Consider the following 25,729-nt stretch of genomic DNA (forward strand, 5'->3'; position numbering starts at 1 on the left):
GTCTCTTTTATATCTTTCCCCTCTCACCATAAACCTATGTCCTCTAATTCCGGACTCTCCCACCCTGGGGAAAAGACTTTATCTACCCATGCCCCTCATGATGTTATCAACTTCTATAAGATCACCCCTCAGCCTCCAACTCTCCAGTTCAGAATTGGAGAGCCAGTCAAAGTACAAGCATTCAGTGATAACAAAAGTCAGCCAGCGTGGCAACTTAGAAACTGTGGCGAGCAGTCGGAATCTGAATTCTATATGGAGAACATGAACGACAGATGTATCGTCACAACTGCTGACACCTATGTAAGAAGCTGTGCCTTCACACCAGGCAGTAGATCAGGAAGAGATGATCTCACTAGCAGCAGAGCACAAAACAATATCAACATGTTGACCATTAAGTGTACCAAGCTGAAAGTTTTAAGCACGATACCTGTGCAGATCTCTGATATTCTAAAAGCATTCTGTTTGCCCTATATAGGACTGATCTTGTGTCCACTCCTGACAAAGGAAATGAACAGTCAAGGTGTGGAGTGTGTACTGGATATCCTCTACATTTGCAGTTCTTATTGCTTGGACTGCAATTTGGCTCAGCATATCAGGTGAGCGGTGACTTGCAAGTTAATTAATGTTAATCTATGGACCTCGCTAATGAGGCCCGGACCAGACATTAGTTTTAAGTTTTATTTTAATTTTAGAAGATCTGCTCCATTGCTCAAAGGTCAGCTAGGGCCATTGATAAATTTGACCTTGGACCTTATTCTAATTATGGATTGGTAGACTACAGCACAGGTAAGTGCTGTAGAAATGCAGTAAGTAATGCTGACATATGTGTGACCCATGTTAATAAGATGCCATCTTGTTGATTTGCAAGCTCTGGTGAATTTGCACTTGAGGATCACGAAGGAATTTCAAGGCTTTGTGTGCTTTCCATGTAATACATGCAGGATAATGGCCGGTGATCATGATGGCAATCTGTTGCCCAGTACTTTGGTAAGAGTCATTCAGTAGGCATTCAAGATATGCCACTGAAATTGGTGTGAAGTCGACTATATATGTACAATGGCTTGTTGATCCAGTTGTGTGACTGCATTTTATTTTATTTTACCTTTTATTTCAGTTCTTTATTTTTCTAATTATTTTTCCCTACATATTTGTACTTAAAAATTGGTACCTATGTGCCTTGGTACCTAAGAAGGCACTGTAAGTTGCAACTTGTTAGGTTTTCACTGTATTCTTGTGAGTACTTGTGACAATACAGCTACAGTCATTTCTTCTATAGCATGATAGTCACATTCCTGTGAGACCCCGCATTATACAAGCGTCGTGCAATACAGATAGTATTGCCGATGTAATCACATTATAGCCAACACACATTTTAAAGGTTTGAACTTTGGAAACAGCGTCCCCTACTCGTCAAGTGTATTACAGCCAATTCATGTTGATGAAACACGCTATATAAAAGAATGACCTGTAATTCGTGATTCTGTAAGAGAAATTATTTCTGCACACAGAATTTTTGAAATCTCCATTGGATCACAATGAAGTGAAAATTACACACTGATGCTAACACGCCTGCTTGACTCAATCATGTTACATTCCTCCTCTGCCTAAGCTAAAAACATAGAAACAGATCTTGCTACTTCAAATACCTCAAGGAAAAGTCTAGATGGTTGTATTTTCAGTACCTGACTGGGTCATAGCTACTTTCACTCCACCCCCACCCTCCTCTCACTTATCTCTCCACCCTTCAGGCTCTCTGCCTGTAATCCTGATGAAGGGCTTTTGCCCGAAACGTCGATTTTACTGCTCCTCGGATGCTGCCTGAACTGCTGTGTTCTTCCAGCACCACTAATCCAGAAATTGGGTCATAGAGTCATAGAGATGTACAGCATGGAAACAATTCCTTCGGTCCAACCCATCCATGCCGACCAGATATCCCAACTCAATCTAGTCCCACCTGCCAGCACCCGGCCCATATCCCTCCAAACCCTTCCTATTCAGATACCCAACCAAATGCCTCTTAATGTTGCAATTATACCAGCCTCCACCACTTCCTCTGGCAGCTCATTCCATACACGTACCACCCTCTGTGAGAAAAAGTTGCCCCTTAGGTCTCTTTTATATCTTTCCCCTCTCACCTATGCCCTCTAGTTCTGGACTCCCCGATCCCAGGGAAAAGACTTTGTCTATTTATCCTATCCATGCCCCTCATAATTTTGTAAACCTCTATAATGTCACCCCTCAACGTACAACGCTCCAGGGAAAACAGCCCCAGCCTGTCCAGTCTCTCCCCATAGCCCAAATCCTTCAAACCTGGCAACATCCTTCTAAATCCTTTCTGAACCTTTTCAAGATTCACAACATCTTTCCGATAGGAAGGAGACCAGAATTGCACGCAATATTCCAACAGTGGCTTAACCAATGTCCTGTACAGCCGCAACATGACCTCCCAACTCCTGGACTCAATACTCTGACCAATAAAAGAAAGAAGCCTTCTTCACTATCCTATCTACCTGTGACTCCACTTTCAAGGGGCTATAAACGTTCACTCCAAGGTCTCTTTGTTCAGCAACACTCCCTAGGACCTTACCATTAAGTGTATAAGTCCTGCTAAGGTTTGCATTCCCAAAATGTAGCACTTTGCATTTATCTGATTAAACTCCATCTGCCACTTCTCGGCCCATTGGCCTATCTGATCAAGATCCTGTTGCAATCTAAGGTAACCTTCTTCGCTGTCCACTACACCTCCAATTTTGGTGTCATTTGCAAACTTACTAACTATACCTCTTATGCTCGCATCCAAATCATTTACATAAATGACAAAAAGTAGAGGACCCAGCACCGATCCTTGTGGCACTCCACTTGTCACAGGCCTCCAGTCTGAAAAACAACCCTCCACCACCACCCTCTGTTTTCTACCTTCGAGTCAGTTCTGTATCCAAATGGGTAGTTTTCTCTGTATTCCGTGAGATCTAAATTTGCTACCCAGTCTCCCATGGGGAACCTTGTCGAACGCCTCACTGAAGTCCATATAGATCACATCTACCACTCTGCCCTCATCAATCCTCTTTGTTACTTCTTCAAAAAGCTCAATTAAGTTTGTGAGACATGATTTCCCACACACAAAGACATGTTGACTATCCTTAATCAGTCCTTGCCTTTCCAAATACATGTACCTCCTGTCCCTCAGGATTCCCTCCAACAACTTGCCCACCACTGACGTCAGGCTCACTGGTCTACAGTTCCCTGACTTGTCCTTACTACCCTTCTTTAAGAATGGTACCACGTTAGCCAACCTCCAGTCTTCCAGTACTTCACTTGTGACTGTGGATGATACAAATATCTCAGCAAGAGGCCGAGCAATCACTTCCCTAGCTTCCCACAGAGTTCTAGGGTATACCTGATCAGGTCCTGGGGATTTATCCACCTTGAACCATTTGAAGACATCCAGCACTTCCTCCTCTGTAATATGGACATTTTGCAAGATGTCACCATCTATTTCGCTACTTTCTATACCATCCATATCCTTTTCCACAGTAAATACTGATGCAAAATATTCATTTAGTCTGTCCCCCATTTTCTGCTGCTCCACACAAAAGCCTTGTATCTGTGCACCATTTGTAAAATTATACTGGCAACTACTGGCAACAAGTGGGCGGCACGGTGGCACAGTGGTTAGCACTGCTGCCTCACAGCGCCTGAGACCCGGGTTCAATTCCCGACTCAGGCGACTGACTGTGTGGAGTTTGCATGTTCTCCCCGTGTCTGCGTGGGTTTCCTCCGGGTGCTCCGGTTTCCTCCCACAGTCCAAAGATGTGCAGGTTAGGTGAATTGGCCATGCTAAATTGCCCGTAGTGTTAGGTAGGTGTAAATGTAGGGGTATGGGTGGGTTGCGCTTTGGCGGGTCGGTGTGGACTTGTTGGGCCGAAGGGCCTGTTTCCACACTGTAAGTCTAATCTAATCTACTCATTTCTGTTGCACAATAAAAAGGGAAAAGACAGAAAAATATTTTGAAAACACCACACAGCTTGAAAAATTGTTGAACCTTGAATTGACCACTGAATTTGAATGATTTTTGGATGCTCTATGTACACTTCCTGAAATAACAACAATTGTGGCCTTAGTGAGCCTTACATATAATGTACACATAGCCAACCACTCTGGCACAGCACCCACGGGCTGTTGTGGCATGTGGTAGTGTTCCATCTATCTTTGGGCTTAGAAGTCTGAGTTCAAGTCCCACCTGTCACGGAGGTGGATCAAAACGCAATTGAGCAAACTGATTTAAAATCTTTTCTTTTTCTTCGACAACCACTGAAATTGTTTCCAGATTACATTAATATTTTTCATCGGTGCAGAGCAGGCTTCTAGACTCTATGTCTGATGAAACCACTTCTAGATCAAGCACAGTAATGCTGTGTTATTGGTGCTTGACATTCAGTACTGGATAAAACTGCATGAGTGTGTGCTGCTGATGTTCCAAAGACTTGAAATGTTAACTCTGCTTCTCTCTACAGAAGCTAAGTTGCTCAAGTTTTTCTGTTTTATTGCTGATGTTTTACTGTTTCAACATAACGTTAAAACAATGCACAGAACCTAAGAAGCAAAGCAGGTATTCACCTAAATTAAACAAATTTATTTTGTCCAAGGGTTTGTTGCAAATAAAATAACTGTGATCACTCATTCACTACTCAATCCTACTCCAGTTCACTAAAAAAGAAATCTGATCAATATCTGGACTTGAATTCCTGTAAAGTTTGCTATCAGCAGAAGTGTAATTTTAAATCTAAACAGGAAAGCATCTCAGGATATCTCTCGGAGGTTGTCAAGTAATTCACTCATAATTCACAGATCAACAGAATCATTTCATACTCTGTCAACAGACAAATGTAAATATAGAATTCCAGGAGACATACTCATCTAGTTAGAATACCAGGAGCTTCTCAAAATTTATCACATTGTTGAATACACTAACACAGTAGCTGTGAAATATTTATTAGATGGCAACAGATGTGCTATCTATAATATCATTCAGACCTCTTCAAAAATGATAGCCAGAGAAAGTTTTCCATTAGGAAACAAGAACTGTTCACTTCTATTAGGGTAAAACTTTATGAATAAACCTTTTATGTTCACTGGCTGTTACTGCTCCCTCATTGTAGAAGTTTTATTTTGCTTATTGTGAAAAGATCGTTTTACCATGAAAAGAAGATAATTGACTTACTTGCTAAAAGTTCAAAATTCTGGTGACGTTGTCCATAGCCAATGAGTCATTAAATCTCTTGGTTTTTTTGTTGATGTTTCAACTCATATATGTATGTTCCAGACTGGCATATATATATATTGTCACAAAATGTTTAACATCATGATCTCATGTTTTTTCTCAATTACAAATAGTGAAATTAGTCCTCTTATACTTATGCATAATTTATATAACAGAAAGCCAATCATTTTGGAAATGACTAGGAATACTTATAGCTGTTTGAAATTCTGTCCATGTGAAATATTGTTCCTACAACTTTAGAATTGTAAATAGTATTTTGTTGCATTCTACACAGATTAATCTCCCTCTGTTATTAAATGTTGGAAGCTAAAACATTTCATTTTGCAAAAAATGAAGTTTGAATCAGAATGACGCTGGATATACTTTCACTGTTGATGAATCCTACCTTAAATTTGTCTACTTCAGTCTTTAAACATGTAGCATGATATGAGAGGACCTGCAATAGAATTAAAGAAAATTACCTGCTGCACAGAGAATTGGTTCTAAAATCCTCTAAAAACAAGGTGCCCCTAAGTGCAGATTATTATATAAGTTGCCTTGGAGGAAAATGTTAGAATTGAACAATTATAGACATACAATGTCCACAATGCAATAGCACAACGAATACCCAAATCTGTTCTTTATGTCACAAATCTTGTTTTGTTTTGTAAGGATGGTGAGAACGGTGGTAAAGGGAAGTTAATCCTGAAAACTACAAGGTGATGAATCTTGGAAGCACTAACAAGATAAGAGAGTACACATTGATAGGTAGGATCCTAGGAAGTGCAGAGGATCAGAGGGACCCTGGTGTGTATGTCCAATAATTCTTGAAGGCAGTAGGACAGGTAGGTATAGTGGTTAAGAAAGCCATTTGCGATACTTGTTTTTATTTGCTGAGGTGTTGAATAAAACAGCAACGTTGTGATGTTTTATATACCATTAATCCATAGCTAGAGTACTGTATATAGTTCTAGCTGCTGTACTATAGACAAGATGGGATTGCAGTAAAGATGGTGTAGAGCAGAATCACCAGGATCTTTCCTCGGCTAGAATGTTTCAGCTATGAAGAGAGACTACATAGGCTGGGGTTATTTATCTTAGAGCAAAGAAGGCTGAAAGGGGTCCTGATTGAAGTGTACAAAATTACCAGGGGCATAATTAGGATTAATAGAGAGAAACTTATTCCCTTTGTAAAGGGGCCAATAACAAGGGAGAATAGATGTAAGGTTTGGGGCAAGAGGTTTAAAGGGAATCTGAGGCAATTGATTTGCACCCAGAAGGTTAGGGTTTCTTGAAACTCATTGCTTGAAAGGGTGACTGAGACTGAACGCCACACAACATTGAAAAGATTATTTAGAAGAACAAATACAGCTGAGCTTGAGGGAGATCAAACAAAAGGAATCTTATTAGAAAGAAAATTTTTCATCTCAATAAACAATATAGACTCAGAGCTGCACATCTACAGTTGTTTGAAGTGTAGTGCACAAAGAGGATTGAATTCTTAAGGGACACCGTCACAGAGTAATGTTGTCTCTCACAAGACCTGCAACTATCTGTCACAGCATATTACTGTTTGTTGCAGTCAAGGTCACTGCAGCTTGAGGTTTATTGCCTCTAGCTTGTTCCTGACTGCCACATGAATACCAGTAGCATCTCTCAATCTGCCCCATTCTTGAAACAAAATCCTGACTGTAGCCTTGCTTGTTACAACAAATACACTCATAATTTTCCCATTTGATCTGCAAACAGCAGGATAAGCCCCTTGAGAGTTTGCACAATTTATTGTAATGTTCCAAGTCTGTTTATTCATTGAGTTCTGAAGAAGCCAGATCAAACTCAAAATGTTATCTGCTTCTCTCTGAACAGATGCTGCTGTCAGACGTGCTGAGTTTCCCCAACATCTTCTGTTTTTATTTCAGCTTTCCAGCATCCTCAGTATTTTGCTTAACATTGAGTGTTTAGCTCATTGCAATTTCTTTTCCAGGTATTTATGCCTTAAGAAATTCTGTTCTTCTCTCCAACAGGATTCCTGTTTTAATCTTTCAGCTGCAAAAGGTTCGTACTGGATTCAAACCATTAACTCTGTTTTTGGCTTCACAGATGCTGCCAAACCTGCAGAGATTCTCTAGCACTTACTGTTTTTATTTCATTGACTGAAATGTTGCCACTCTATCGGCTCCTCCATGAAAGTACACATCCTTCATAAATCCATAGTGGTTTCCAGATGTGACAATAGTTTATTCTGGTGATGTTATATATAGAAGAAAAATTATTGTTTGAGAACAATATATAAAGTTAAGTAGATACTTACATCAAGAGCTACAGATTGCTTTGCCCAGGACTTCTTCACTTGATCATACATAATGGTGTTGTTGATACCAAGGCCACAAAAGATTACAAACGCCTGCAACAAATATCATCAGAAACATTATTGAGAAAAATGTAAGTCCTATTTGTGTGATCTTTCTCTGTAGTCAAGACTCTGTATTAATAATAATGGCTTTAAATGTTAAAGTCATTGCTGGACATGACAATGTTCACTTTCATCACGTTGTATTCAGGTTGTGGCAAAAAAAGTCCCAGTGCAAAACTGCAGCATATTGCATAGTTATCTAGTTCTTCTCAATATATTGACCACCACTGTGCTTCAAATTTATTTTGCTTGTTTTTCACCCACCTGATTTCACATACTATTATAGTCTCTAAAATTGTATTGCAGATTTTGAGGGTTAGAAGCTATTTTCTTGGTCGTTAAAAATTATCTAATGAAAATAAAATTATATTCTAGAAAGCACAGCAGTAACACATGCTTTAAAATATCTGCTGTCATGTCTAATGGTGAATACTTGTCCAATTCTGTAAATAGAATTGTTTGCATCAACATTTCTCCTATAAACTACGTCCGTAGAATGTTGGTCAACAATACAATTTTTGTGATTTTTCAGCAACTAAGCCCACATACAGTGAATTAAAATGATCTATGGAATATGACAAATCTTAAAATTTGGGGTTTAACTTCTCAAGGGCAACTAGGGAATGACAATAAGTGCATGCCCAGCCAGTGATGTTCACATTCCGTGAATGAGTAAAAGAAACAAAATCCAGAATAAAAATTAGTTCTGAAACATTGGAAATGTTCCTCTTCAGAATTGAAATTCTTTATCAAATAAACTAGAAATACTTTGCTGATGTATTAATGTCCTCTTACTTTGAAATATTTCCAACTTTTCTTTTCAAATATTGAATGCTTTGCAATTGCAAATTTAAATGATGATTGTTCACTGTAATAAGATGCTGTCACCAAATTAATATTTTTTAATTTCAAATATGATTACACCTATTAAAATGAAGTCTTTTATAACTTTATCACGTCTTCTTACATTGGCACAGACAAATATTTAATAGTACTGGTGTGCACATTTTGTAATTCTTATCTTTGGAATGATACAGCTTAATTAAATGCTAGCTTAAGTAAAGTATTTAAAATGGAATATTACATGTTCTATTTCTATCCACATCCCTTCGTCTCCCAAAAACTTGCACCAGTGCATAACCGGAAATGGATTTGGCTTGCCAACTGATTTCCGGTATGTGCTAAAAATAAGTTTTTGAGGTATTTCACCAACTGTGGGTATCACTGATAAGAGTTTACAAAAGTAAGCCCAATATATTAATTGATGTTTAAGCTTAAACAGTGAGCCCTTTGTTTCTCAGAAGTTAGAAGTCTAGACAGCAAATAAAACATTTTTCATAAAAGCAAACAATGTTCTTCATGTGAGTAATGCTTTTACTACAATACAGTTCAATGTAATGCAATACTTTGCAGAATAATCAGAAATGGATTGAGAAAGAAAAATGAGCTTTACAAATCATGCAGAGCAAGGAGAGTTTAAACTGAAAGGATCACTGGAAACTTCAGCAGCATTTTAAAGCAGTGATTGAAAATCAATGCAGTGTCTGGAATGAGTATAGCCACAGGCATTAAACACGATCACAAAAAGGTTTTGTAAGAGCAACAATCCCAAAGGGAAAGAGATCAGGCCAGAATTTTGCAGAATTGGAATGATTCTGGAGCCATTTAAAAATGCCAGGTAGGACCGGATTCTAAAACTTCCCACACTATTCCTAGCATCGTAAATTTACTTTGCTGTGTGCTCCCAACCTGATCCTGTCAAACGGGAAGGTATTTCATAACCCACTAGCAATTTTTATCGATTTGGACCAGTTTCTCCATGAATCATGGTTCATGAATCTCAAATTAATCCATAGTTTGGACTCAGGAACTTTTTTGAATGGTAACTTCAAAGTGTTTTTCCCTTGCCCCAACCATGTCAACCCAATGCCAACTCATGCTTTTCCCATCCCATATTAACTCATATTAATACAATGCCTTCCATATCTCCGTGCCTATTTACATGTTACAACTATGTACAGAACAAATTAATCGTATAGTAACAAGAGTATGTGTGAAAAATGCTTAAAAAGTCATTCGTGCAAAATTATTTCAAATATATTTGGCATTCCTATTGCCTATGATAGTACAATCAAATAACCCATTAAAGCATAATTTACAGAAATTTTAAATACTTTATACATCTTGGGCTTGTGAAAATAAATAATGAGGCGTTGACAAAAGAGATCGTAAAACAAAAACCTTAAAAAGAAAGGTTAATCAAAGTTGATTCTTTTCTGCACCTGTGTAATCAAACTTGTATAATTCTTCTGATAGTCTGAGCTCTCAAACTTTGACTTCTTTGCAGGATATTATTCCTGGACAATTGTATGGGATTTTCCAGCTTTCAGTCTAAATTATGCCAATATATTTTTTATTCTAAAAAATACATAACTTGTCTCAAAATAAGGAAATACTAATTGATTTCCTTACCTCAAACAGTCTCTGGTCATCATCATCAAATGGCTTCCCATCAAGCCGATTGAGGACCTGTGCCACACCTGAAAGTTAACAAGTTGTAAATCATACACATAACAACCTGAACTCCTATTACTGAGTTACAAAATCAAAAGATAAATTGTCTTAATATGATGCATAAAGCAACTGGTATGAATATTATCATTTCTTGCAGATTTATTTTGATAAGGATCATCCTATCTCTTAAAAGGAACTCATATTTTCTTTCGTTTCTCTTGCAACGATTCCTTGTCTTAGGCAGCATATATTATTGAGAGATAGAATACTAGAAACCTAACGCAAGTAGGTTCTGAAAACATCAGCTGAGCACATGTGCGAGTGCACAAAGTATTTTATCTTAGAAATATAAAGTCATATAGCACGGTCCAACTCGTTTGCACCAACCAAACATCCCAATGTGACTTAGCCCTATTTGCCAGCACTTGCCCCATATCCCTCTAAACTCTTCTGATCCATATATCCATCCAAATGCCTTTTAAATGTTGTAATTGTACCAGCCTCCACAACCTCCTCTCCCAGTTTGTTCCATACATACATGGCCCGCCCTCTGCGTGAAAACATCAGTGGTCAAGGACATTTGGCCTCGGGTCTTCAGGTGATCGTCCTCCAAGGCGGACTTTGGGATACACAATAACACAGAGTTGCTGAGCAGAGGATGCTAGCCAAGTTCAATACCCATGAAGATAGCCTCAAATGGGATCTTGGGTTCATGAACACTACAGGTGACCACACACGCACTTTCCCTCTCCCTCTCACCCTCATTCGCACATACATATAAGTCTATATGGTGAAATTACATTTGCAGATTTGTTTTTGCAGATACTTCTGCTTTGTTCAAAAAGTTCATGATCTGTAGGCAGTCAGTCAATGTGACAGTTTTAAATTCCTATTTTGGAAATAACAACAGTCTGACTCCAGGTTGGAACAAGACAGACTCTAACCTCACACCTTTAATGCATTGTCTGAGCTGAGATGTCCCTTTTTTAAAATATACTGATAAAATGTTAAATTATCTTGGGGCACAAAATTCTGGGATTTACATATTAATCAATCAAAACCTGCGTCCCCTTTCTAAGTGATTAAAGATTTCACAGCCATCTAGGTTTGTCGAATACATTGCATCAGTTGTATGACACTTTGATCTTTTACTATAAATTCGGTGTCCTGTGATCCTGCCCCACTAGCTACCTGATGAAGGAGCAGCACTCCAAAAACTTGTACTTTCAAACAAACCTGTTGGACTATAACCCGGTGTCGTGTCATTTTTAATTTTGTCTATTCCAGTCCAATACCGGCACCTCCATGTCATATCCTTTATAAATCTTTTCCCTCTCACCTTAAACCTATGCCCTGTAGTTTTGAACTCCCCATCCTAGGAAAAAGACCTTGGCTGTTAACCTATCCATGCCCTTCATGATTTTATAAATCTTTATAAGGTGACCCATCAGCCTCCGACCCCCTAAGGAAAAATGCCCCAGTCCATTCAGCCTCTTCCCTATAGTTCAAACCTTCCAGTCCCAGCAACATCCTTGTAAATCTTTTCTGCACCCTGTCAAGTTTAACAACATCCTTCTTGAAGAAGGACAATGAAAATTGTATGCAGTATTATAAAAGTGGCCTTACTAATGTCCTGTACAGCTCCAACTCCTATGCGTAATGTTCTTACGAATAAAGGCAAGTATGCCAAACACCTTCTTCACCATCCTGTCCGCCTACAACTCCACTTTCAAGGAACTATGCACCTGCAACCCTAGGTCTCTTTGTTCAGCAATACGTCCCTACCATTAACGGTATAAATATTGCCCTGTTATCTTGTTTAAACTGTAGAAATTATATGCATGCGACTCGGTATAGCCACATTGAGATACGGCTACATAGAGATGTACGGCATGGAAACAGACCCTTCGGTCCAACCCATCCATGCCGACCAGATATCCCAACCCAATCTAGTCCCACCTGCCAGCACCTGGCCCATATCCCTCCAAACCCTTCTTATTCATATACCCATCCAAATGCCTCTTAAATGTTGCAATTGTACCAGCCTCCACCACATCCTCTGGCAGCTCATTCTATACACGTACCACGCTCTGTATGAAAAAGTTGCCCCTTAGGTCCACTTTATAACTTTCCCCACTCACCCTAAACCTATGCCCTCTAGTTCTGGACTCTCCCAACCCAGGGAAAAGACTTTGTCTATTTATCCTATCTATGCCCCTCATAATTTTGTAAACCTCTATAAGATCACCCCTCAGCCTCCGACGCTCCAGGGTAAACAGCCCCAGCCTGTTCAGCCTCTCCCCATAGCTCAAATTCCCCAACGAAAGCAACAACCTTGTAAATCTTTTCTGAACCCTTTCAAGTTTCACAACAACTTTTTGATAGGAAGGAAACCAGAATTGCACACAATATTCCAAATTAGGCCTAACCAATGTCCTGTACAGCCGTAACATGACCTCCCAACACCTGTACTCAATACTCCGACCACGGAAAGAGAACAAACTAAACGCCTTCTTCACTATCCTATCTACCTGTAACTCCGCTTTCAAGGATCTATGAACCTGCACTCCAAGGTCTCTTTGTTCAGCAACACTCCCGAGGACCTTACCATTAAGTGAATAAGTCCTGCTAAGATTTGCTTTCCCAAAATGCAGCACCTCGCATTTATCTGAATTAAACTCCATCTGCCACTTCTCAGCCCATTGGCCCATCTGGTCCAGATCCTGTTGTAATCTGAGGTAACTCTCTTCACTGTCCACTACACCTCCAATTTTGGTGTCATCTGCAAACTTACTAACTGTACCTTTTATGCTCGCATCCAAATCATTTATGTAAATGACAAAAAGTAGAGGACCCAGCACCGATCTTTGTGGCACTCCACTGGTCACAGGCTCTTCAGGATAAACTGTCAATTCCTGTACCATTCAAGGCGTGTATCAGCGCTGCTCCAACCCACCCTGTTTATCATTGGATTAACCATTTCTCACTTATTGGCTCAAGTGGGGTTTCATCAAACAGAATAGAACTGCCTGGAATTAAATCAATCTTCAGTACTGCTCCACAATCAACTAATAGAAAGAGTATTCAAAGGAGGGAGACTGAACCAAACAGTCAGCTTTTCCTTTCTCTTTTCTTTGCTCTCCATTAGATGGAGGTACATCTAATTTTTGTATATTACTTCATTCTCACTCACACAACCTGGCTGTGAATTGCTGAAGTGGACAGGAAATCAGAGTGACAGGGAGGGTTGGAAGTTACACTATACTTGTCCCAGGAAATAGGTTTCTCTCTTTTGTTATTTCTCTCTTCACGAACATGTTCATTTCACAAAAATGTATCAGATTAATTGCTGAAATAAAATTAAAACAAATTGAAGGAATCACTAAAGACATACCAATTATCTGATGGCCACTGTTCCATATTGGTACACAAAGAACTGAACGGGTGTGGAAGCCAGAAATCTGATCAGCCTAAACGCAAACACATACAAGCTCCTTTAAATGCGAAATTTGATCACAAAAGTAAGACTTCAATCTTAACTGCGTACTGATGGAACTGATGCATAGTGGAAGTTAATCAGACAACAGGATTGCTGGCCCTATCAACGATTGGTATAGGAAGTCATCACTGCTGACTAAATTAGAAAAATAATTTACATACACATCCAAAATAGGTAAACATTAAGCAAGTAATAATTAATACTATATAACTATCTCAGGTTTCATTGAGTATAAAGTTACCCTGGCATGTACATAGTTAAATGCATTCCGATGAGAATGTGCTGTAGATTATGGCTCGTTTGTCAAGCAGTAATAAATGAGACATTAATACTGCATCAGTCTGTTGTATGTTCTATACTTAGAGGTTAATAAGCTGCAAGGTACCTTGAGAAAAGAAGATCTTTATGGTTTTAAGGAGCAAATATGTCAAGTCACTCGATAATATATAATGCTTGTAATCCCATTATGTGACCTTTTTGTACTGTGCAAAAGTTTATGGAGTAGGAAGGGATTATTATAATGTTTCTAGACAATGTGGAGTATAATTCAATAATCTCCTTTGTTTCAATATTGACTCCTTAAACAAGGCTTACTTTTAAAATTTAAGTATAAAGTTGTCAGTCAGTGGATTTTATGCTATTTGTCTATGAATATTCTAAACTAAAGCTATAAATATATGTCAACAGTAAACTGTGGTTGGTACTGCCCTAGCCAGGTAATACATAAAGGAAAAAAAATTAAAAATCACTTGAATCCTTGTTTGATAAGTTAATCAGTGAAATCAGTATATGACTAAATAATACAGAGCATAAAGCATTATGGTCAATTTTGAGTGTAATGCTAGCTAATCTTATTGCCCTCAGTGTCCTTGACCAGAGATGAATCAGATGGATTTTGTGCTCCTGATGCCTATCCCAGTTGCAGCAGTTGTATACAAGTAGATGGGAAGAGGTCTGGGTTTAGCTCCAATTTTCCCCTTCCAAACATAACTGAATAATCTGTTTATGTTGTTTCATTTCACACAAGCAGAATGACCATTTTACTGAGGTATTGGGTCGCGTCAACACTCATTGAGCTACAATTAACATGAGTCACAGCTTATAGTATGAGAAGAGAGAAAATGGAAGGAGGTGTGTGTTCATTAAAAAACAGAACATTTGAAAAAATAATTTGATAATGGTCTTTCTATTTAACATTTCTACATTTAAATACCTTTCCATAGATCTGTGAATAAGATAACTAAAATTTTTAAAATATAATTTTGAGGCTATTTTTCATTTAATTTCAATGTTGTTATGCATACCCCTGTGGACTAGAGTGACATGAGTACAGGGATAAGTATAATGTTTTTACATTGAGAGCAATATGAAGTGCCCTGTCCCATTTACTATCATCTGAACCTTCAGCATTTGGTAATTCCTGGAATTATGGTATTTCTGTCTTGAAAATCAAATTGATAGGTGGAGAAATTTGAAATCACAAGCATTGTTCAAGTAAAGTTGATGGAAATAACTTGAGTTTTCTTGGGATGAGACATTAGGATAGCTATCTGTCATTAAGCAGGCCTGTAATCTCCTTCGGATAACCATGCTGTGGAAATGCCGGTGTTGAATTGAGGTGGACAAAGTTAAAAATCAGGCAAAACTGAGTACTGCAGATGCTGGAGATTAGATTCAAGATTAGAGTGTGCTAGAAAAGCACAGCAGGTCAGGCAGCATCTGAGGAGCAGGAAAATCGACATTTCAGGCAGGAGCCCTTTATCAAGAATCACACAAAACCAGGTTATAGTCCAACATGTTTATGTGGAAGCACAAGCTTTCATAGCAGCACTCCGAAAGCTTTTACTTCCAAATAAACCCGTTTGACTATAACCTGGTGTTGTATGATTTTAACTTTGTCCTTTGGATAATTAATAGATAATAATAAGTGATTTTTGCTTTGGTTAAACAGTAGATTATTGTATACACTGTGGGAATGTTTTTGCATAAACGTTTGGTACCAATGTGTTATTAGATTTTGCTCCCCATTTCTAATTAATCCTTCTTTGCAGTATTGCGCATTCTCATGCATCACCTAATTCTGATTGGAAGCAACGTCAGTGAATTCCTCAAGCAAATCATCCACATATTCTCCCTGCTGAACTGGAGACCAAGAGAAAATAATGGACAAGATGAATAATAGCTCTGGAAGTAGGTGAGTGAATCAAATAAATAAAGGCAACTTTCTTTCTATTTTGAATGTGAGAAAGAATTTTGTTTTTTAGTTACACATGAATGTTTTAAAACAAGCTAGAAATTCCCACACAGGAATTCAAATGGCAAAAAAAAATCAATTCTGGGGTTCTTGTGGTAAAACACTTCTGGGCCAGAAGGTTTGGATTCAAGTTTTACCTGCCCCAGATACATCATAGAATCCCTACAGTGTGGAGCAGGCCATTCAACCCATCAAGTTCACACTGACCCTCCAAAGAGCATCCCAACCAGACACATCAATCCCCATTCCCATAACCCTGCATTTCCCATGGTTAATTCACTTAGCCTGAACATCCCTAGACACCATGGGCATTTTAGCATTGCCAATACACCTAACCTGCACATCTTTAGACTATGGGAGGAAACCCAAAGCACCTAGAGGAAACTAATGCAGATAGTTACCTGGGGGTGGAATCAAACCCAAATCCCTGGTGCTGTGAGGCAGCAGTGCTAACCACTGAACCACATTGCTGCCCCAGGGTCTGAACAGGCCAATTCAAAATACTTTGCAAATCAGTTGTAATAGACTACGTATGTGGCCAAGTACACACACATACACACATAGAGAAGTAGGTGTTCTGTTTGTGTTACTGGCAGGTAGAATTGACCGGAGACTCTCTGTAGTATATCGCCTTAACTCTGGGAAGGCTGAAGGCTCATTTCTCAAAAACCTTTCTTTAGATTCTGTTAAAATAGACTTTTGAAATTAATCCATTTAATATAAAAGTAATTGGAATTAGGTTCAAATTGATTTAGGTCTAGCATCTATTCTGAGCATCAAGTATTTGCTAAACCTACATTAAGTAGCTTGATTGTCATGACGAAGAATGCATCATGCAATAACTCCATATACAGTTATGGAAATATGTTTTAGAAACATAACGTGCTGCAGAAACTCAGCATACCTGATAGCATCTGAGGAGAGAAAAGCAAAGTTAACAATTTAAGGCATATAACAATACTTCTTTCAAAACTGGTCATATTTAACATAAAACAATAACTTTGTTTCTTTCTCCACAGATGCTGCAAGACCTACTTAGTACTTCCAGCACTTTCTGCCCTTATTTCAAATTTCCAACTATAGCATTTTGCTTTCTTTATTGTGAAAATGTGTTTGGAACCTTCCTGCTATTTTTTTAGCTGTTTTTGTTTAGGAATGAATGTGTCAGGGCTCACGGGGTAATCTCAATTCAAATGGATTCGCTCTCCCAAATACTAGTCTAGTGAGTTTGTGAAACAGTGTGCATTTTCTTAGTTGTGAAGCAAGAATGTGTAAGTTAAATGCAATAAATTAAACAGCATAGTGAATTAAACACTGGCCTTTTATATCAAGGCAGCACTCATGCTCTTAGTTGGACATAAAATATCTCAAACACCAGTCAAAAAGTGCAGAGGGAGTCTGCCTGATGTTCGGCCAATATTTAACCTTCAACTAATATCACAAATAGACCATTATTACATTCCAGCTTATGCAAACTTGTAGTGTGCAAATTAATTGCTACAATTCACTACAGTACACTGGACAACACTTAAAACAAAGTAATTTACTGGCTACAAAGACTATGAAGAATCCTTATGTCATGAAAACAATTCTAAAATGCAGGTTCTTTTTCTCAAGTGCAGTCTACGTCAATGGCTTGTCTTTTCTACTTGTGAGCTGTAAAAACATTGGCAGAGATAGTTTTGGCAATTTTAATCCAGTTGCTTGTGGCTATAATACAAAACTGGTACTAATTGTTAGACTTGCTCAGATGCCACAGGATGGCAGGTCTGAAATGGAGAAACATTACGTTGATGCAGTAGTGGGTGCTCTTCTCAGCTTGAGGCTACAAGATGTTGTCAGGATAATAAAAAAACTTAATCGTGCTATCTGACCTTGGAGTGCTTGCTGATATCACAGAAAGGCAGACACAGGAAGAGTTATTTTCAGTATAACCATTGCACATCTTGATGAGCACAATGGTTTGGGTTTTGAGGAGGGGGAGGTGCATAGAAATTATAATTTAGTAATTTAGCACAGTGATCCTTTGCTATTTAATTTAAAATTTTGATGAACTTGATCCTTAGAAGTTATCTTATACCATATGCCCAGAAATCATAGTAAAAGAACACATTGAAAATAGGAGCAGGAGAAAGCCATTCAGTCCATCCAGCCTCCACAGCCTTTCAATGTAATCATGGCCGATCATCCAACTCAGTGTCCTGTTCCTGTTTTCTCTCATTTCATTGATCCTTTGGCCCTAAGAACTATATCTCACTTTGGCCTCAACTGTTTTCTGTGATAGAGAATTCCACAAACTCACTATTCTGGGTGAAGAAATTTCTCTTTGAAAAAAATAACTATTCTCCTGTCACTGAAAAACTAGGAAGAAACCCACAGGCTGCTTCATTCCAGTGGCAATAATGTTCTGTTTATCCCTGTAATGTCAACATTATCAACTATTATGAGTATTATGTAAAATTTGACGATGTGAGTAACCTTTGCCAATGAGGATGTAAATAATGTTGTCATACCCATCATGATCTTTAAAATAATGCTTATTTTCAAGCATTTTAATAGGGCTTCTTTATTTAGATTGTTGTGCAAAGTGCAGCTAGTTTAGTAACCATTTTTATAAGTTTACATGAAATTATTACAGTGGATTCTGTGGCATTAGCCTGACAAAACCACTTTTATAACATCAGATAGTTATATTACAAGACTACAGATGACAAGTTTTCCCCTGAGTAATTTCACTCTGTAGTTTAACCTAATATTCAGGTAAAAACACCCATGAAAATGTAGGTTACATGTTCTTCTTAATACAGGAAGATCCTTCATTTGCACTCTACAGTGATTGGCCCACACCAATGTAGAGTGGAGCCTGACAGAATAACAGAGAACACTGTGAGCTATAAAAGGTTTGTACAGAAATAGACATGTTGCAAAATAGGATATCAGAAGCCACTCTCTTAAAATATGAGCATTTGTGCAGTCATGTTATTTGAGATCAAGTTTAAAGGATTACTCACTTCAGCATCGAACCGTGGATCTTGATATGCATCACTGATGTTCACTGGGAGACCTGTCGAAGCTACAAGCTCAGCAATGCTGTTGTTAATTAGCCAATCTGAATAGGATGATTTTTCTATGCTGTCTTTAAAGCTTTTGAGGAATATAAAAGACACACAGTTATTCTAAACTCATTACACACACCACTCACTTTAACTGTTGTACAGTTAAATTGGTCAAATTAGATAGACATTTATTCTTCCAATTAAATAGCAAGGGGATCAAATGTATTTAATCATCTTATTTCCTATGTACATCCACATTAAGACTAGACTTAAAAAGGTGATGGAAGATGTCACCAACAGAGCTATCACCTGCTTTTACACATCAAAAACTTGTTCACTGATGCTCAATTTGAATTTTTCCAAGACCATCCATTTCTAAGATTCATTGTGTTTTGGGACCAAAGTAGTTCAAAAAGAGCTGAATTTCTGACACAAAGTATAAATCAGCAAATTAGAATTTGAATGAATGAAGCATCAAAGAACTCAAGTAAAATTGAAGTAAATGGGAATCAGAAGGGCAACTCTTCATTGATTGGAGTCAAACCTAGTACAGAGGAGGATGGTTGTGATATTTTTAGTTTATTCTCTCAGAAGACATTGCTGACTGGGACAGCACTTATCATCCATCCTAAAATGTCCTTGAGAAGATGGTGGTGGTGAGTTGTCTTCTTGAGCTGCTGCAGTCCATGTGGTGGAAGTACAATTAGGAAGGGGATTCCAGGATTTAGACCCAAGTGACTGTCAAGGAATTGTGATATTGTTACAAGTCAGGATGGTATGTGATTTGCAGCAGAACTTGTAATTGTAGGTGGTTGTGTATTGATGCTTTTGTATTTCAGGATGTTAGAAGGTGCAGATTTGGAAAGAACTGTCAAACCATCCTTTGTGAGTTGCTGCAGTTGTACATGTTGCCTTTCTGTATTGGTGAGGAGGGGAGTGAATGTGGAAGGTTGTAGATGGGATTGCAATCAAGCAGGATACTTTATCTGAGATGATGTGGAATTTCTTGAGTGTTGTTAGAACTGCAATCATCTAGGCAAGAGGGAACTATCCCATCAGACTGCTGACTTGTGCCTTGTTGTTTGTGGACAGGATTTTTGATGTTAAGAGCAGTATTCCCTCTAATTTTCTTTCCAGCTGTGTGGGCCTCTGAGTCCACATGTGGCAGTGACTTCCAGAATGAAAAGCCAATGCCATGATTGATGCGTCGACACTAATTGTCGTGTGCGGAATCATGAACCAGATGTACACTCATGCAGCTTAGAAGATTGTTGGCCAGGAGGTGAATTACTTACATGTGAATTCCGAGCTTTTGGCCTGCTCTTGATGTCATCGTATTTACTGTACATAGCTAGTTGCTCAATGGTAACCTGTTAGCATGTTGCTGGGGGAATTCAGCAACAGTCATACCATTGAATGTCAGGGGGCAGTGGTTATATACTGTTTTGTTGATGAGCATCGCCTATCACTTGTGTGGCACAAACATCATTAGCCACTGATCATGAATGTTGTCCACATCTTGCTGTGTATCGACACCGACAGCTTCAATATCTGCAGAGTCATGAGTAGTGCTGAATATGTTAGAACAATCGACATCCCCACTTCTGACATTGTAATGAAGGAAAGCTCATCGACGAAGCAGCTTAAGATGGTTTGGCCCAGATCACTTCTCTAAGAAATGCCTGTGTTGAAGTCTTGGGACTGAGAATGATTGATCTCTAATATTCACTAACCACCTTTCTTTATAATAGGTTTATCTGTAATGAACAGTTTTCATCTTGACTGCCATTGATGCCAGTTTATATACGGCTCCTTGACACTATTTTCAGTCAAATACAGCTGCGATGTCAAAGGCAGTCAGTCTAACTTCACCTCTGGAGTTCAGCTCTGTTATAGATGCCTGGATCAAGGCTGTGATGATGTCAAGAACTGAACGGCCCTGGTGGAACCCAAACTGAATATCAGTGTGCAGGTTATTCCAAACGCCACTTGATAACACCGATAATGAACCATTCTAACACTTTGCTGACAATCAATGATACACTGATAAGACAGCAATTGGCTGGTTTGGATTTGTCCTGCTTCATGTGTACAGGACATACATGGGCAATTTTGCATTGATTCCAGTTTTGTATGTCTACTGGAACAGCTAAAGGCCTGGCTGTTTGTGGAGTATTGATCTTCAATCAATGCTACTTCTCAAATGTGACCAAAGCCCATAGCCTTTACAGTATCCAGTGCCTTTTTATCACATGAATCAAATTGGCTGAAGTCTGAATCTATGATACTGAGACCTCAGAAGGAGGCCAAGATAGATCATCCACTTGGATACTTCTGGCTGAAGCTGATTGCAAATGCTGCATCCTTATCTTTTGCCTTGAGGTATTGGATTCCTTTAATGTTAAGAATGATGGTACGCATGGCTAGGTATGTGTGAAACATAGAAATATAGAAATATCAAATACAGGAGCAGGAGGAGGCCTTTTGGCTCTTTTAGCCTCCTTCACCATTCATCACAATCATGGCTGATCACCCAACTCAATAGCCTAATCCTGTTTTCTCCCTAAAACATTTGATCCCATTCGCCCCAAGTGTTACATGTAGCTGCCTCTCAAATATATAACTACAGAGCATAGTTCTGAACTGTTGGATTAGGATTATTGAAATCTGTCTGTCTGCTATCTGGCACGCAAGTGGTCCAACTTGTGGCCTCACCAGTTGGAATTTCACTTTTAGGTAAATCTGGTGCTGTCACTGGCAAGTCCCTTCTGCCTTTTCCATTACCATCAGGGGATCAACCCTGATTCAATGACAGAAAGGCAGGGTGGGGGTTTGTATGCCAGGCCAGGAGTTTAGATTATAGTTGAATATAATGCCCAGTTTTTGGAGACCAAACATCTCATACCCTTCACAATTTGCAAGATTTGCTCACAGTTTGGCCATCTCAAGCAACTTCATCAATAACACCTTCTCCATCACAGGGTTAGAGATTTCAGTGTTCAGTTCCAATCACAGATCTTCAGATAATGAAGCAATCCATGCCTGTCCACTGAAAGAACTGGACAGCACTCAGGCTGGAGCTGAAACATGGCAAATGGCATAGGCACTGCTAATATTCAAAGGTCTAACCACTCTTGCTAACATTCAAAGGTTTGCCATCACTGAATACACCATCATCAAAGTCCTGAAAGTCACTTGACCAGAGATTAAGCAGGATAACCCAAACAAATACAGTGACTACAAAAGGTGACAGGCTGACTATTTTCCCACCAGTGACTCACCTCCTGAATCTTCAGAGCTTTTCCACTCTTACAGGGCACGGATTAGGAGTGTAATGAAGTCTGTGTCACAAGGCTGAGGAGAGGGGAATGCACAATGTGCAAACGCTGGGTTTTGTGTCCTTGGGTGGCTGGGGCTGAGAACAAGCTTACAGTTTTGCCTTTAGCAGCAGGCTACCCCTCTCTGTTACATGTTGCCTCAATGTCCTTGCACACAAAATGCAATCCATTCCACGACAAAGTTCCAGTGCTCAGCATCTAATGTCCTGGAGCAAGAGCCCGAGTTCTTGCAGCTATTCGTTTTGACAGGCTGCATTCAGAATGATATGGTCTGCCCTCCAGCACAAACTCACTAAAGGACACATCAACGTGGCAGAATAGGGAGGCCAGATGAAGTGACAGCTTCAGCAATAACAAGGCCCAGGGAACCTGGAATGTTAAGTTGGGCGGAGAGCAGGTAAAACTTGCTACCTTCACAGCCACTTTGGGTTCCTTCATGATGTTAAAAATGGTGCCAGAATCATGGGAACAGTGGAAGCTTTACACTGTATTTTATTGTATTTTTCACTGTAAAACACATGTGACAATAAAATCACTCATTCATTCGTATTAATTTCTAAATTCCTTGGTCACTGAGTGAGTGAGTTAATGTATGAGAGTGAGTGAGTGAGTTAGCAAGTGAGCAAGAGGGAGGGAGTGCATAAGAGAAGGAGACAAAGAGAGCATGAGAGAACCCTGAGTCTGGAAGTGGGCTGGACACACACAAGTCTCCTGCATTCCCACGAGGAGAAGAGAAAAAAGATAAGGTTGAAAAGCATCAGTATTTACTGTGGAAAAGGATATGGAAGATATAGAAAGTAGCGAAATAGATGATGACACCTTGCAAAATGTCCATATTACAGAGGAGGAAGTGCTGGATGTCTTGAAACACATAAAAATGGATCTATCCCCAGGACCTGATCAGGTGTACCCTAGAACTCTGTGGGAAGCTAGAGAGGTGATTGCTGGGCCTCTTGCTGAGATATTTGCATCATCGATAGTTACAGGTGAGGTGCCAAAGGACTGGAGGTTGGCAAACGTGTTGCCACTGTTTCAGAAGGGTGTTAAGGACAAGCCAGGGAACTATAGACCAGTGAGCCTGACATAGTTGGTGGGCAAGTTGTTGGAGGGAATCCTGAGGGATAGGATTTACATGTATTTGGAAAGGCAAGGACTGATTAGGGATAATCAACATGGTTTTGTGCGTGGGATATCATGTTTCACAATCTTGACTGAGTTTTTGAAGAAGTAACTAAGAGGATTGATGAAGGCAGAGCGGTAGATGTGATCCATATGGACTTCAGTAAGGCATTTGACAAGTTTCCCCATGGGAGACTGGGTAGCAAGGTTAGATCTCACGGAATACAGGGAGAACTAGCCATTTGGATACAGAACTGGCTCAAAGATAGAAGACAGAGGGTGGTAATGGAGGGTTGTTTTTCAGACTGGAGGCCTGTGACCAGTGGAGTGCCACAAGGATCGGTGTTAGGCCCTCTACTTTTTGTCATTTACATAAATGATTTGGATGTGAGCATAAGAGGTACAGTTAGTAAGTTTGCAGATGACACCAAAATTGGAGGTGTAGTGGACAGCGAAGAGGGTTACCTCAGATTACAATGGGATGTTGACCAGATGGATCAATGGCCGAGAAGTGACAGATGGAGTTTAATTCAGATAAATGTGAGGTACTGCATTTTGAGAAAGCAAATCTTAGCAGGACTTATACACTTAATGGTAAGGTCCTAGGGAGTGTTGCTGAACAAAGAGACCTTGGAGTGCAGATTCATAATTCCTTGAAAGTCGAGTCGCAGGTAGATAGGATACTGAAGATGGCGTTTCGTATGCTTTCTTTTATTGGTCAGAGTATTGAGTCCAGGAGCTGGGAGGTCATTTGCAGCTGTACAGGACATTGGTAAGGCTGCAAATGTGTTGCTGGTCAAAGCACAGCAGGTTAGGCAGCATCTCAGGAATAGAGAATTCGACGTTTCGAGCATAAGCCCTTCATAAGGCCACTGTTGGAATATTGTGTGCAATTCTGGTCCCCCTTCTTTTGGAAGGATGTTGTGAAACTTGAAAGGGTTCAGAAAAGATTTACAAGGATGCTGCCAGGATTGGAGGATTTGAGCTATAGGGAGAGGCTGAACAGGCTGGGGCTGTTTTCCCTGCAGCGTCAAAGGCTGAGGAGTGACCTTATGGAGATTTATAAAATCACGAGGGACATGATAGGATAAATAGAGAAAGTCTTTTCCCTGGGGTGGAGAGTCCAAAACTAGAGGGCCGAAGTTTAGAGTGAGAGGGGAAAGATCTGAAGGGAACTAAGGGGCAACGTTTTCACACAGAGGGTGGTATGTGTATGGAGTGAGCTGCCAGAGGAAGTGGTGGAGGCTGGTACAATTACAACATTTAAGAGGCATTTGGATGGGTATGTGAATAGGAAGGGTTTGGAGGGATATGGGCCGGGTGCTGGCAGGTGGGACTAGATTGGGTTGGGATATCTGGTCGGCATGGACGGGTTGGACTGAAGGGTCTGTTTCCATGCTGGACATTTCTATGACTCGATAACCCATTTCTGAGCTTCATTATTGTATGGTCAAGGCCAGTTCAGAGTGTACTACACAGAGGGAAATGCAAGGTCAGCAATTAGTTAAAACCAACCCAGGTCACCTTCTCCTTTCCTGGTAAACAATCTGGGTTTACTCCTTAAGTGAAAAAGCAAAAAATGCCTTATTAGTTAGCTCTGCTGCTTGACGCTTTTAAAGGAAAGGTCATTTTATTATATATTTTTTAAAGCTATCAAATTATTGCTTTGCATTTTTTGCTGAGCAACTTGTTTTACTTATGTCTTCACTTTTTAGAAAAGCAATTCAGGTTAATATTTCAGGCTACAGAAATCAAGTCATTGAATTTATTCAAGAAAGAATAGACAATTGGTCATATTTAAAGGCATCAAGGAGTGTGGGGAGAAAGCGGAACTATAGCATTGTAGTGGTGAAAATGTGTTGCTGGTTAAAACGCAGCAGGTCAGGCAGCATCCAAGGAACAGGAAATTCGACGATTCGGGCAAAAGCCCTTCATCAGGAATGAGGAAAGTGTGTCGAGCAGGCTAAGATAAAAGGTAGGGAGGAGGGACTTGGGGAAGGGGCGATGGAGATGTGATAGGTGGAAGGAGGTCAAGGTGAGGGTGACAGGCTGGAGTGGGGTGGGGGGGGGAGAGGTCAGGAAGAAAATTGCAGGTTAGGAGGACGGTGCTGAGTTTGAGGGAATCGACTGAGACAAGGTGGAGAGAGGGGAAATGAGGAAACTGGAGAAATCTGAGTTCATCCCTTGTGGTTGGAGGGTTCCCAGGCGGAAGATGAGGCGCTCTTCCTCCAACCGTCGTGTTATGTTCTGGCGATGGAGGAGTCCAAGGACCTGCA

At 39.6% G+C, this 25,729-nt stretch overlaps 1 protein-coding gene across 1 annotated transcript in view; it reads right to left on the bottom strand.

The window, feature by feature from the left end:
- Window positions 1-25,729, bottom strand: part of pde11a (phosphodiesterase 11a) — a 394,952-nt gene that overhangs the window by 132,164 nt on the left and 237,059 nt on the right. Inside the window, exons 6-10 of the mRNA XM_060828117.1 lie at window positions 18,952-19,084; window positions 13,582-13,657; window positions 10,146-10,213; window positions 7,572-7,664; window positions 5,667-5,717 (exon numbers count right to left, since the gene is read on the bottom strand). Coding sequence (XP_060684100.1) covers window positions 5,667-5,717; window positions 7,572-7,664; window positions 10,146-10,213; window positions 13,582-13,657; window positions 18,952-19,084 — 421 coding nt within the window. The remainder of the gene's footprint in view (window positions 1-5,666; window positions 5,718-7,571; window positions 7,665-10,145; window positions 10,214-13,581; window positions 13,658-18,951; window positions 19,085-25,729) is intronic.

This window comes from Hemiscyllium ocellatum, chromosome 7 (genome assembly GCF_020745735.1).
Source record: "Hemiscyllium ocellatum isolate sHemOce1 chromosome 7, sHemOce1.pat.X.cur, whole genome shotgun sequence".
NCBI lineage: Eukaryota > Metazoa > Chordata > Chondrichthyes > Orectolobiformes > Hemiscylliidae > Hemiscyllium > Hemiscyllium ocellatum.